The 13653-nt window shown below is 49.9% G+C and overlaps 5 protein-coding genes across 5 annotated transcripts; 4 read left to right on the top strand and 1 right to left on the bottom strand.

The window, feature by feature from the left end:
- Nucleotides 1-14: 14 nt before the first annotated feature.
- Nucleotides 15-1201, top strand: CC1G_00497 (hypothetical protein; the record flags this gene model as incomplete). Its single annotated transcript, XM_001829266.2, has 8 exons — nt 15-44; nt 93-103; nt 164-291; nt 351-441; nt 493-512; nt 562-646; nt 700-778; nt 833-1201. 8 exons carry the CDS (start codon nt 15-17, stop codon nt 1199-1201), a joined length of 813 nt encoding a protein of 270 aa, XP_001829318.2.
- Nucleotides 1202-1915: 714 nt separating this feature from the next.
- On the top strand, nt 1916-3452 carry CC1G_00498 (hypothetical protein; the record flags this gene model as incomplete). Its single annotated transcript, XM_001829267.1, has 7 exons — nt 1916-2273; nt 2329-2455; nt 2509-2577; nt 2626-2652; nt 2706-2790; nt 2852-3199; nt 3258-3452. 7 exons carry the CDS (start codon nt 1916-1918, stop codon nt 3450-3452), a joined length of 1209 nt encoding a protein of 402 aa, XP_001829319.1.
- Nucleotides 3453-5277: 1825 nt separating this feature from the next.
- On the top strand, nt 5278-6729 carry CC1G_00499 (hypothetical protein; the record flags this gene model as incomplete). The annotated part of the gene is made up of 7 exons (XM_001829268.2): nt 5278-5548; nt 5606-5732; nt 5788-5859; nt 5912-5944; nt 6002-6086; nt 6135-6488; nt 6547-6729. 7 exons carry the CDS (start codon nt 5278-5280, stop codon nt 6727-6729), a joined length of 1125 nt encoding a protein of 374 aa, XP_001829320.2.
- An 84-nt stretch (nt 6730-6813) lies between these two features.
- CC1G_13734 (translation repressor) lies at nt 6814-11537 on the bottom strand (the record flags this gene model as incomplete). Its single annotated transcript, XM_002912156.1, has 20 exons — nt 6814-6842; nt 6893-7061; nt 7115-7402; nt 7460-7639; nt 7702-8196; nt 8250-8435; nt 8489-8677; nt 8731-8904; nt 8956-9068; nt 9100-9171; nt 9223-9599; nt 9660-9788; nt 9852-10247; nt 10303-10448; nt 10500-10615; nt 10666; nt 10691-10786; nt 10838-11119; nt 11175-11292; nt 11347-11537. 20 exons carry the CDS (start codon nt 11535-11537, stop codon nt 6814-6816), a joined length of 3747 nt encoding a protein of 1248 aa, XP_002912202.1.
- A 233-nt stretch (nt 11538-11770) lies between these two features.
- On the top strand, nt 11771-13249 carry CC1G_00502 (hypothetical protein; the record flags this gene model as incomplete). Its single annotated transcript, XM_001829271.2, has 3 exons — nt 11771-12119; nt 12168-12295; nt 12344-13249. The coding sequence occupies 3 exons, from the start codon at nt 11771-11773 to the stop codon at nt 13247-13249; spliced, it is 1383 nt and encodes a 460-aa protein (XP_001829323.2).
- Nucleotides 13250-13653: the final 404 nt, after the last annotated feature.

Consider the following 13653-nt stretch of genomic DNA (forward strand, 5'->3'; position numbering starts at 1 on the left):
GAAAGACGTCGACCATGTCTATGTGGAACTCTGCCAAAGCCAAGGTCAGAAGCTTCTTTCTGCTCAACAACTCGTGCTGATAGTCAAAACAGGTTCAATTGAGGTGCCCTAGATCTATACCCCCCTGATACAAGATCAATGCAAGTCCTTACCGCATTTGCAGATTATCAGTACAGCGCCTCAGGACTCTGCAGCAGAAGAAGGAGGCGCAGGCGAAGGCATCCAGGCGGGACATTGCTACCTTGTTGGAGAGGGGAAAGATCGAAACAGCTCGCGTCAAGGTCGAAACCAGTACGCAGCTCACAGTCAGGAAATGCAAGAGACCGTACAACTGACGCTTGCACATCTAGTTATCAATGAGGACATTCACATTGAATTGTTGGAACTCTTGGAGCTATATTGCGAACTATTGATTGCCCGGTTCGGTCTTCTTGACCAGAGGTGCGCCCCCATTTACCCTTCCTCCACCTATCTCCAATGACCGCCCCCTAGTACACGAGTACCGGACCCCGGTGAGAACGCCGCTTTCCAAGGAACTCTATGGTCACTAACTCCCAATAGGTATCAGTGAAGGCGTCTGCAGTATCATCCATGCCGCCCCGCGAACCGAATTGAAAGGCGAGCAAGAGAAATACCGCCCAAACTTGTTCTGGCTACTAACGAGAGCTCCACTCTTCTCACAGAGCTGCATATCCTCAGGGAACTTCTGATGCACAAATATGGACGCGACTTTTCCGCAGCGGTCATGGAAAACCGGGACAATTGCGTGAGCGAACGAGTCAGTTTCAGTTTCTATCAGACGACTCGAAGCCTAACGCCACTCCCGTCCTAGGTCGTTAAGAAACTGGTCATCGCAACACCATCGTCTCAGCTAGTCGATGCTTATCTTACCGAGATTGCAAAGGCATACGGTGTTTCATGGCGCCCTCCTGGCCAGGAGGATGACCACGAAGGTGGGGATGATGGGGGTGTTAAAGTTGGTGATTCCTATATCGAGAATGCATTGTGCCCCCTAATGAGTATTGTTGCCCAGGTGGAGAAAGATATAAAAGAAGAGACTGATACACCCGAAACGGATACCGCGTCGCTGAAACTGCCATCTGTATCAAATTCCCGACCCAAATCGCAGCCCGCTCCATCGCAAGAGGAGGATGAATATGATGCACTTGCTAAACGCTTTGCCGCCTTGAAAAAACGCTGATTCCCCTTGTAACTACCCAGTCTCTCTTGTTCTTTAAGATACCATGTTTTAACGGAATTGCTATTGGAAATTTCACACAAGTTTTGCGCGTGTATGTGTATTCTTCCTTCATTCAGCGGCGATTTGATTCCTGAGTTCAGCTCCAGGAACCACCATCGCCACACCTTGCTCGCTCAAACCCAATTGGGGCTTGGAATAAATCGACGACTGAATACGTACGGGGTGTACGTGATGGCCGTGAGGAAACCCGACGGGGACTTTCTGTGCCGACATAATCGCTGTGAGAGTCGTATTTCTGTGGGCGGCTTCACGAGCTCGAGCGTCTACATATGTCATTATTGTGCTGTAATCCTCGCTGCCCCTCCCTCCAACATCGTCTTCTTGAGATTGGCACGCTCTCCAGCTTTCTGAACGCTCCCTAGTGTTCGAGTCTAACGGAGATGATTCCATCAGGCACCCGGCACACCACCAAGTTTGTCTTAGGGCAACAAATTATTCGGATTCCGGCGGGCCTCAATCAAACCTCAGATATGTTCGCTTACTTATTGACCTCTCGCTACTATGGACCCGGACCCTGAATGCTGATCTTGGCCAACTGTATCCCTTGCCTTTAAGTTTCGACCCTCTTGCAACGCCGGCAACCGCCACGACACAACGGCCAAGTGCACCACCGCCAACACGACACCCCGACGAGCCGACTGAACTCGAGCACCGATGTCCCTCAAGTACTACCTGAATGACCTTAGTGATAGTGACAGTGAATCTGAATCCGAATGTGCAGAAGGCAGCTCGCCACAGGACGAGCAGAATGGGTTCTACGACTATCGCTCGCCACCCGACAGCGCCGACACGTCGATATTCGAGGATACGGGGCGCTCTTCGAGTGAAAGACCCATGTCGCCGACGGAGGTTTGTTCCACGGATTTTGAAGAGAAGGTGCCATTCTCTTCTGAACTCGTGGTCATCCCGGAGTCGATGTTGAAGAAGAGGGAGGAATACGGGCGGTTTTTCAGTAATTTCAAGAAGGCGATTTACCATCTACCTGCGGATGAAGAGGAGTGGGATCGGCAGGGTATGTTCCCCTTGGTCACCTTTCTACATGTCCACGTTGCTTGACGTGCCTCTAGAGAGACTTCACCAGTCGTTTATCGAGATGTTTGGGCGGAAGTACCCTCCGGAGCTCAGCGAGATCTTGAAAAGCGACGAGTATTATGAGAAGAGGTGCTTGGATTTGGGATGCGGAACTGGTTGCTGGTTGGCTTCGTTTCTCTCTATCCTGGACCTTCGTATGCTGACGTCCCATCTAGGATAAAGGAGGTCGCCCGGGACTTTCCATACTGCGAGGCTGTGGGGGTGGATCTTGTCGTAGTGCCGGAGTGAGTCTAAATTCCCTACCCAGAGACTCGTATCTCATACGATCGTAGTACAAGGGATTTCCCTCCGAACCTGAGGTTGGTTTCCTACCACTGCGGAGCTGGGAGAGGCCTTGACTAGATGAGCATAGATGCGAAATGGATGATGTCAACTTGGGGTTGCAACACTTTTTCGGCCGGTTTGATGTTGTTCATGCTCGCCTTTTATCTTCAGGGGTATGTCCACGCTTCCTACGACTTCTTCACCGCCTATGGAATTGCTTATTGCTGTCACTAGATCAAGGATTACCAGCTGTTAATCGAAAACATCGCCCGGACTCTTCGCCCTGGTGGCCTGGTAGAGCTTCAAGAATACGATTTTCATATTTACGACTGCAATCGCAGGCGATTCGAGCTATCGACAAACGAACTCGCTCCCCCGTGGTGGCCTCGTTGGATGACGTTCTTCAATGAGGCTATCAGGAAGATGCAAGGGGACGTCGACGCCGCCACACATTTGTTGAAATGGGTCAGAACGCATCCAGGTTTCGAGCAAGTCAGATACGAAGAGCGCTGGATTCCAATCATTCCCGGGAATTTGGATCCGCTGGAACCGATGTACGCGAGGTTGCAAGCTGATGTATCGGTATTTCTCGCTCATCGCAGTCTTCATGTCTGATGCTAATCCGTGTCCCTCTTTTTAGGTTTATCTGCGGTCTGGTCGACCGCTCTTGCTCAAGAGCGGGCTTTCAGAAATGGAAGTGGACATTCTGGAAAACAATGCGATTCGAGAATTTTATGAGAGCGAGACTACTCAGTATACGCGACTCCAATGTGTCTGTGCTAGACGAAACAATGCAGTTCTGGATCATCTTCCCCCTTCATATAACTTTCGCTGAAACGTATGAACATACATAATTGTGTTCAGGATTTGCCTTGTTATACGCACATAGACTATTACTATCTCAGGGATGTATCATAGGGATTAGAATCGTACTCACCACGTGTTTTTTTTTTTTTTTTTTTGCTTTGCTTCGAGAATCTTGCTTTCGTTGTCTAGTCATGTTCTTTTTATACCAATACTTATTGTTGTTGTCAATCTATTCCCGCTCTCGCTCGCTGTCCTTGTATTCCAAATACCTCCTTTGAGCCTGCCCTATTTGTGACTCCGAAAGAGCGCCCAAACAAATCAATGCTAATTACTTATATAATTCGGGGAAATCAGAATAAAAGGCGCTAATCACTACAACTTCCATGCCCTCGTCGAGTCTTCCCGAGTTCGTTTTGCCAGAGCTCCACTCATGCCAGCACGTCGTGGACCCATTGGAACGCCGTAACCCAGAGGACATGTCGGAGGACACCCACAGTGGGCCTTTGTGGGACACCGAAAATATTCCCCAGGATATTTCGCGATTATCACCGGCGGGAGGCTGACGGCCAGACATCGCGCTGAATGTGTAAAATCCGGTCCTACCGATCGTGTTCTACGGTTTGGATGCGACTTTCACTGCATGGAAATCTGAATGAGCTGGGTTGTGGGCTTCTGGCATCTAAGAAGACCCCACTGTCACCGGGCTGCCGGCAGGTTCACACTGAACGTGGCCTTCGAGAGGGGAGCCAGTCAGCCCAGAAGCCGAAAAGAGTGAACGCATACGTCAACTGGGGGCGATAAATCTATCGGATCTGAAAAGCTCTTTGACGTTTCTCTGGTCCTGTTGGCTCGCGGAAGGCGATTGGTGCTCTGGAACCCGTCCCCGTCACCAGGAGATTGTGACTATCGCCGTTTCAACAAAGTCCTTGAAAACCGAAAGTTTTGTTTCAAGGCCCTCTTGTCCAATGTTTCGACCATGTTTGTCCTTTTCCAGAGCTCTTTGTTTCCTACTAATTACCGCGTCGACCGCATCTGAATGAGTTGAAGCCGCCTTTCGAGCCAGTTTACGACATTCGACTACTTATGCGTCGAATTTGGGAGGAGACTCACGGCGAGTTCACAGCTCATTTCGAAAGGCTGGTGTTTTCGCATACCTGTCCCACATATCTGGCGTCTCTCTACGATATTCGTCCTATTCACTGACTCAGATGCCAGTCCAATTGCAATGCCATCAGCCCAGGGTCCTACGCGTACAGAGCCCGAGACGAGGTAGTCCTCGAATTTCAAAGTTTCTGGATCCGACGTCAAACGCTTCGAGGAACGCAGGCAGAAAGCGGGTTCATGAGTTGCATACCCGACTATGATATTGGTATAGGAGGTCCCCGTCGTTATATTGTACGAAAATCTCGTGAAAGCGTCCTCAAACATAGGCTCACCACAACCTTGAAAACGATGACTCCTATTCGTCTGGGATTGACTGCTTTCGATCGGCGGTTAAAGGTGCATTTCCGGAACATTTTCTGTAGACACATCTCAATGGAACGTGGAGATCGATAACACCAGTTTATCCGACGCTGTAAATTCCGATTTCGTCGAAAAACATGGTCAAAAGTCGAGGAAGCTGTGGGGGAATGGTAGCATGAACGATGTCCGTGTTTGACCAGGGCCTTTATTGGGAAGGCAACATTGGGATGCGAACTCATATAGCAGGCGTGATTGTCAGGCAGAAAACCAATCAACTTGTTAGTCAAGGCATCGGTGGATCAATGTCAGCTATAAATAGACGCTCGTGCACCCGGTAACGCGTATAAAGAAGCGTTTGGATCAGCGCTGTTTGGCCATAGAAGCCCACCATGTCAAGGTCAAACCAATACGAGAGCGATGTGGACGACTTTGACGACTCGATGTCCATTTCTTCTGTGCCGTCAAGCGTCGCCACCACTGCGCACGACGGGGAGAGCGTGAGTACTCGTTCTATGCGCTCTCCTTCTCCTACCGGCTCGGTGTGGTCAGTGACCAGCTCTATCCGAGCTGCAGCGTACCGCGAAGAACATGGTCGACACCTCAACAACTATTCCGATGTGTACCGTCTTCCAGCCGATCAAGAAGAACTAGAACGCCTAGGTAGATATATTCCCCAATCGCTTCATAGATCCTCTTCGAGACTATATATTGCCACAGACAAACAACATATCATGCTTACCGAGGTTATGGGTGGCTATCCTCCTCCCATGGCTGAGGTGATGGAGAAGGAGTACCCTGAAGACATAAAGGCTTGTGTAGACTTGGGTTGTGGAAGCGGAAGTTGGTGAGATCGATTTTCCGAATCACATCGAACTCGCACATAACTCCTCGAGTTGCAGGATCCTGGACGTCGCAAGAGATTTTCCTCACTGCGAATGTGTTGGCGTTGATCTGGTCCCGATGCAGGTGGAGTGAGTTGCAAATTATGTTCATTTCACCTGACCCTTTCAACACTCACATCAGATCTGAATTCAGAAATATGCCCCCAAATTGCCGGTAAGCCACCTCACCGAGGACAACTGTGGTACCAGTACATAATCCTCGTGTTTGCAGGAGTGAGATAGATGACATTAACCTTGGGCTGGAGCATTTCTACCACCATTTTGATGTTGTTCATGCCCGCCTTATTTCGTCAGGGGTATGTACATCTGCTTCAGAAACTGTCTTGCGCTGAAAGAGGAGTCAGATCAAAGATTACAAGAATATAATTGACGAGATGAATCGCGCTCTGAAACCTAAAGGGTTATTGATTCTCTCAGAATTCGACTTCTTTGTTTACGGTGCCGATTTCCAGAGAATCGAGCTATCCGTGACCGAGTTGGAGCCTCCCTGGTGGCCAAGATGGATGACAGTGGCGAGGGAAGCTGCTCAAACCTTCGGTGGGAGCGTTGACGCTGCTACACACTTGTACGATTGGGTGGCCGGCCATCCAGGATTCGAAGAGGTTGTTTATCGGGATTTCTGGATTCCGTGCTCTCCTTGGTGCAAAGAAAACCCGCTGCAAATGAAGTACGGAGAAGTAATGCGAGAGGATATACTGGTAAGTGGCCCATCTCTCCGTTCAAGTAAAAGGAGGAAATAGGCTCACCAGTCGCCAGGCCTTTATTAAGTCAGGTCGACCGCTGCTCCTCAGTCGAGGCCATCCACATGATACCATCGACTTTTTGTCGCAGAAAGCTTCCGAAGAGTTGATGGAGGCAAAACAACCGGGGTACATTCGAGTTCAGAACGTGTATGCAAGGCGAAAAGTCAACTGGAAGCCTCCCCCAAAACCACGATAACGGCTTCCAAGTCACTGTCACGGGGACGTCGGGTTTTATCTAAAATCCGGGTCGTAGAGGACGTTAATGTATTGGAGCATTTCTCTAAAAATACAAGCTGGCAGCAAACACGACTAGAACAACATCAATGTTGGGCTCGTGGAGCAATAGGGAAGGGACTTACTATCTCGCTTGATTTTGATTTGAGCATCTTCCATCTTCTTGAATAACTCTGCGTCACCAATAACTCTTGCCGCATCGCGAACTTCGCGGCAAGTCTCGTCCAACCTCGTGATAACGCGAACAATGGTGCCCTCTGGTACGTCAGTCAATGCAGTAATTTGCTCGAAAGGCTATGACGATATCCAGTGAATAGGATGCCTTCATTATGAGGGGACTAACTTACCATGCCTTTGGCCCACTCATAGACCACTTCCACCAAACCGAACTTCAGGCTGGACCGGAAGTCTTCGACAGCGACTTTATGCAGCGTCTGCACTCTCTCCACCCGATCGCTGATTGCCATAATAGCATCACGCCCTGCCTCCAGCTTAGGGGGAATAACTGGCTCGATGTCGGTCTTCTCCTGAAAGACAAAGCACGATAACAGGGCCACCACCTCTTCTGGTTCGTAATTGGCGAGAGTGTTTTCCAAAATTAACTCAGTCAGCACCAATTCACTGGCGGAGTTTATCTGCAATGAGTACTATTATGAGTCACCAAAACGAGCGATATCAGTTGATCGACTAACCTCGCAGGCAACTCGACCTTTTAACAGGACGGTGGAGTTCTCGTCGATAAATCGCAGGTCCTTGAGAACCGCGATTCGTTGTTCATAATCTGGGATCAACTCTAGATTCTGCTCCGACATGAACATCCGCAGCTTCGCCAACTCCGCGACGATTGCCTTGCGCTCATGAGTAAGAGCGAACTGCACAGTCCAAATGGGTCAGCCTTGAGATCCTCACTGGACAATGAATCGAAGAGGCTTACATGCTGGGCGAAGTCCCCACAAAGTCTACACCCAAAGGTCTCGAGACGCTTGGCGGAAGAATTCCGAAGGTTCAAGGTTTCCTGGAACTCAAAAGCGCGCAGACGACTCCAGTCAACCTCTGGTACCACCCCAGACGGTACCCACTCCTTGAGAAGCTCTTTCAACGCCGCTATTCCATCTCGCATCTTGGCAATCAGATGAGTGTCGACGATCGCTGTTGTGTCGACCTTCACAGTGCGATCCGTCACGAGCACAATGCTTGTGACAGGTACAGCACGGAGGTCGTACACACCGTCACTGACATCGAGGTCAATCGGATTGATTGGCCAGGTAGGTGGTAGTGACTGGTGATCGACGTCTTTCCGACCGGCCTTGGTCTCAGGATCGACAAGGGCGAGGACGAAGTATGACTTGACATTGTCCAACAAGCCCGCACTTGATGCTGGCACGGGCGCGGCTTTCAGCAAGATGGCTAGGGCACCAGAGGCGAAATGCTGTGGAATATCTGTTAGTTCATATGTCTGACTTGGGTACACCAGTCACGTACCCCATCTCTGACCACAACAACACGACCTGAAGTAAGTAGTTTTGCTCCCTGAGGCTTTGACATTCCAAGAAGCAGAAGGGTCTGGTTCTTCTTGACTACGTCGAAGCAATAGTCGTAATATTCGTCTATGTCAGTGGTACACACGTCGCACTGCAGTGGAGGCAGAGACGCAAGCTTTCGCTCTCCCTGGAAGGACGGGGTCAGACAATACATAGGTGGTGGTAAGGTGGATCAGTCACCTCTATGATCTGCTTCTCATGCGTTGGCAATAGACGCTGAGATGCATTCTCCGAGAAACTTCGCTTGATCATCTCTTCCACTCGCAAGGCTTCAACACGCAACAAGTTGAGAATCATGTTATATGTCAATCTGAATTGAGAGGAGAGTTTTCCAGGAGTGCCGATGATCATTGTCTGCAAGGCGGTTTGCTGCAGAAGGATTTAATCACCCGTACATCGAGAAAAATTCAAGAAACACACACCTCCGGCAAGTTGTCTCCACAAACAATGATAACGGTGCCAGTGGGATCAAGGCCACGCCGACCAGCGCGACCCGCCATTTGGGTATATTCTCCAGGAAGGATGTCGCGGAAACTCTTGCCATCATGTTTCCGCATGCTAGAAAATACGACGCATTTGGCGGGCATGTTGACACCCTAGAGGGAGGCTCAGCATGCAATACAAATCTGCAACGGGTTTCCACCTACCATGGCGAATGTTTCCGTAGCAAATAGGATTTTCACCAGACCGCGTGCAAACAGAATTTCAACCAGCTTCAAAATTGCCTTCAGGAACCTCCGATGAATGGAACGCGGAAAGACTTGCCTCCTTAACCAGTGGTAGAAGCCCACCATGATGGATTCCGATTCCGCGAGAAAGGAGATCCCTCATTCGAGTGATTTGCGGAAGCTTTTTGTCCGAACCTGATTCATGGTTGAAAATCAAGAATAGATGTGGGAGAGATAAACGCGCACCTTTCAGTCTAGACAAGGCCTTTTCTATAGCGACGTGCACCTCACTCTTCTCTACACCCGTGCACAGATCCTGGTTGGTCAAGGTGCTCGCATTCTCTTCACACCGTTTTTTGGAAAGAGTGAAAACGACCACAGGCAGGAGCTGTTTCTTCTTCAGATGGCCAACCAAGTGCACATATAAATTCTTGTCGGCGCCTGTATGCATCATCCGAGGGGCCGATGAAACACTACCGCCACGCCCACGAGGAGGTCCACCTCGTCCTCTCTGAGCATTTGAGGTCGCTGCTTTCGCACCAACCCGCTGCACGGGCGGGAGACCCGCAGCTTGTCTTTCCTTGTCCTGCTTCCGCTTTAGGGATTCACCAGCATCCTTATAGCTGCGAAAAAGCATTAATGAACGTGCCGTCACTGCAAGTTAAGGTAGCAGGATGCCGTACCCTTGCGACAAGAAATTCCGCTTGGCGTCTACGATCTTGAACATGTCTCTGCCAGCGTAAAGGTAATGCTCCAAAGGTACCGGGCGCTGGGGTGTCGATATCACATAAATGTCCTTCTTCTTCGTTCGTCTACAGCGGGGTTGTGGGGCATGTGAGCCATGCAATTCGCTCCATAGAAAAAGTTGAACGTACCCAACCCAATCCGCGAATTCTTTGGCGTTTGGCACTGTTGCCGATAGCAAAATAATATTGACATGCTCTGGAAGCATAATGATAACCTCTTCCCAAACAACACCTCTCTGGGGTTTCGTCAAAATCAGCTCCGAACGAAAGTGGACGTAATACCGCACCTCTGCATCATTGACATAGTGAACTTCATCAAAGATGACAAATTCCACATCTCGGATGAGATCTGCGCCTTTGTAAAGCATACTTCGCAGAATTTCTGTGGTCATGATAAGGCAGCTGGCCTCAGGATTTATCTGGACATCTCCCGTGAGGATTCCTACGGTGGCAGCGGAGAAGGTTTGTTTGAAATCCCGGAACTTTTGATTAGATAGTGCCTTGATTGGAGAGGTGTAGATGGCACTGTGAAACTGATTAGACGACAGGATAGGGAAGAAAACGACGCTCGTGGGCTTACCGCGTCATGTGTTTCTCTGACAATGCGATAGCGTATTCAGCCACGACCGTCTTACCGGCGGAGGTGTGTGCAGCAACGAAAACCGAGTTTCCTTTCTCTAGATGATACACAGCGTGCTTCTGGAACGTATCCAACTCGAACGGGTACTAGTTACCTCGTCATTTGACGGTCACGTTGCATCTGAGACGAAGGCTTACCTTGTGGGCCATATCGGGCACCAATTCATGGAAGTTATTGAACGGAGTGTTAACATTAATGATATGAGCCCAATCGCGTTTTTGGGCAAGTGCCTTCTTCGCTCTCCTCGGCGCGCCTTTTGTAAAAGGTTAGAGCGCTACTCGGGTCAGATAATGCTCTTCTAACTCTACAAGTGAAATTATGTACTCACCGATACAGGTAAAAGGCTGTCGATTTCATTCGTCTGAGAAAATGTGGCATCTTCCACTTCGTCAACATCATCTACTCCACGATCCTGGTCCTGGTCCTAACATAAAAGGTAGGTGGGTGAAGGTGCCAGTTAACTTCACCAGCTCACCTCTGGAATGGTCGATTCTTCATCTTCTAGATTGAGAAGGTCATCTGGGATATCTTCTCCTGGTAGACGGAGGCCGCGACTGACACCGGGAGCGACTGTCCTCAAACCTCGTGTCGAGGGATCGATGGATGCATTCGAGAGGGATTCCAAGGGAAGATCGTCTAAGCCGCCAGGAAGGAATGGCACATAGCCAGACTTTCCTCGAACAAAGTTTTTGCTCGGTGCTGGAGCTCGATCTAGAGAGGTAGATGATAGTCCAGATGTCTTCTTGACAGTGGAAGTCTACAAACAACGGAAATGAAAAGGATGACTGGAAAAAACAAAACAAGGGACACACCTCAGTATACCCAACCACACGTCCTTCGATGCCAGCTCGTACAAGGGACACTGAGGTGGACGGCTCAGAGAGTCTAGGCTTCACGAGCCTCGGTATTGAGATCGGGTTGTCCCAGTGTCTAGAATTTGTAGCTGAGCACAGAGCACCGAGTCTTTAATGAGGCGTATCCCACACTTGGTGTATTGGCAGCCATTGTTCGGGGAAAGAACTGGGCGGCAATAGGTGCTGACGCTCGATATCTTCAAAGACCTTGGCCAGATTTATTGACGGCTTCATTTCGTCCAAAAGACCATCTCGCAATGTGTCGTCTGCATCGCCGGCCACTGCCCCAACTAGTTTAGCAATTGTCTGAGCCTTGTTCATGGTTTTGAAGTGCTCAAGCGCGGGATCCAGGCCCAATGGCGACGATACAATTTGGCGAGCTCGAGATGATGGCAAGGACGAAACCCCTCGATCGTATATTTTGGCGCGATCAGTCAGATTGCACGTGACTGAGACCCCGCGCGTTCTTTGCGCATATTTGTCCCCGTGCTTTCGTCAAAAGTGGAAGACGGTCCTCCTTCAGCTTCCTCCCGACCTTGACCTTGGTTCTAGTTATGCAGTCGCCGTCTACGTCGCTTGAGATGACGACTACGTCCCAGGAATTGAATTTCCCGCAAGGCGGTCGCTCAGTTCGAAAGAAATTGCGCGACGCAGCCACTATTTCGAAGGCCGATGACAATCTGGACGATCACTATGACCTCGGGGATGTCGATGATGGCCGACCCAAAACTCGACGAGTGAATCCACAGAGACTCGCTTTACGCCTTGGACCTGAACTTGTGGCCGAAATGGAGGCGCTTATCGTCCCTGGCGCCAAAATGCCGACTTTCGCTGTTCGCAAGGACTTTCAAGAGCGATACAACGTGGATCGCAGGCATATATACGACTATTTTCATTCCAGAGGTTGGTTGGCCCCTACATACGACTTACGCTTGCTAACGGCATTTCAAGGCTTGCGAGTTGCGAAAGAAGACAAACATACTAACCTGATCAGAGGACGCGCCATGAAGGCCGCAGCGGCTGCTGCAGCTGCAGCTGCGATCACAACGCCTGTAGCTGACGCCGCAAGCACGCCTCAGGTACTTGACCCCGACTTACTCTAGAAGACGTTGACACCCTCTTCACAGGCCATTGGTGACGCTCCCTCTGCTCAAGGACCTCCCCTCCAGCCGGTACAACCTCCGACGACTTCCAGTAGCATGGTTCCTCCGGCATTGAAGACAGCTACCAAACCAAGGGCGAAAGTCCAGAAGACCATCAAAAAGAAACGGACCGAGAAAATACCGCAAAAGAGAATCTTCCTGGCGCCCGCTGACGATGGATCTCTGCATACATCCTCCAGCTCAATCTCGGATGCTTCACCCTTTTCTTCGACCGAGTCTCTGCCCTCCATCTCGCGAAGACAGCCCACAAATAACCCGATCTACACACATGGTGAAAGTCCTGACACCTCCATTGACCCAACACCTGATCCGTCTGCCGTGGTTTCTCAGTCTGATGCTCGAACCTCTGTGTCTCTGGCGACTTCTCTAGGCAGCAGCCCGGCGCTCTTCCAGGACGAGATATCCTCCATTGATACTGAACACTACCTCAACTTCCTCGAATCCCAGCAATACCACTGCCAGGACTCAGATCGCGCTCTTGGCAAGCAAGACAGCTCGGAGCTTTATGCATGCATCCATAATGCCTTGCACTCGACCCTATTGACCACGGAAGCTGCTAACTCATACGACGCGTACACGAGGGACAGAGCGCTCTTCCCCAACCGCTACTCGAGCATGTCCTTCGTAGCTCCATACGGTTTTCAGAGCACAGATCTTGCTATATCACCCTTCCAGGATCATTTTCCCTTTGGCGATTCATCCGATCTTGTTGACCTTCGAATGTGGCTGTCGGACGACCTCACTCAGGGAGAAGATCACCAAAACCATATCATTCCTAATGCCGCCACCAGTTCATTCGCACAGGCTCGCCAACCTTTGGTAGCAAGATATGCGAGTGACGGAACGATCGTTTATTCCAGACTATCATAGGTCTCTTTCATGAAGCGCCAATTAGCATGAACCGTTATGGTGAGTAACAGCATCCAGAACTCTACTGGACGTTGTCTCATGCTTGTCCACGTCAAGAAACTTGTCCCGTCCTTTTTGTTTCCGCTCATGGTCCCGGTTTCATCTTCCAAATCAGCTGTCTGCACTCTTGGTTTTTCAATCCGAATGATTCGACTCGGCGTTTGTCCAATTCCAACCATACTATGCATATCATTCCACCAACATGGCGATACCCTCTCCCCAATATACCGACAACAATGCACTAGTACTACTCGTATCCTATTTGGTTTCTTAGTCTTGATTTGTAGCATAACGAATATCGAATAATGACTGTTGACTGTACTGTACTACGCAAAAACGAATCGAATGTGTTGAGTGGGTCATGG

Source organism: Coprinopsis cinerea, assembly GCF_000182895.1.
Source record: "Coprinopsis cinerea okayama7#130 chromosome 1 map unlocalized cont3.1, whole genome shotgun sequence".
Taxonomy (NCBI): Eukaryota; Fungi; Basidiomycota; class Agaricomycetes; order Agaricales; family Psathyrellaceae; genus Coprinopsis; species Coprinopsis cinerea.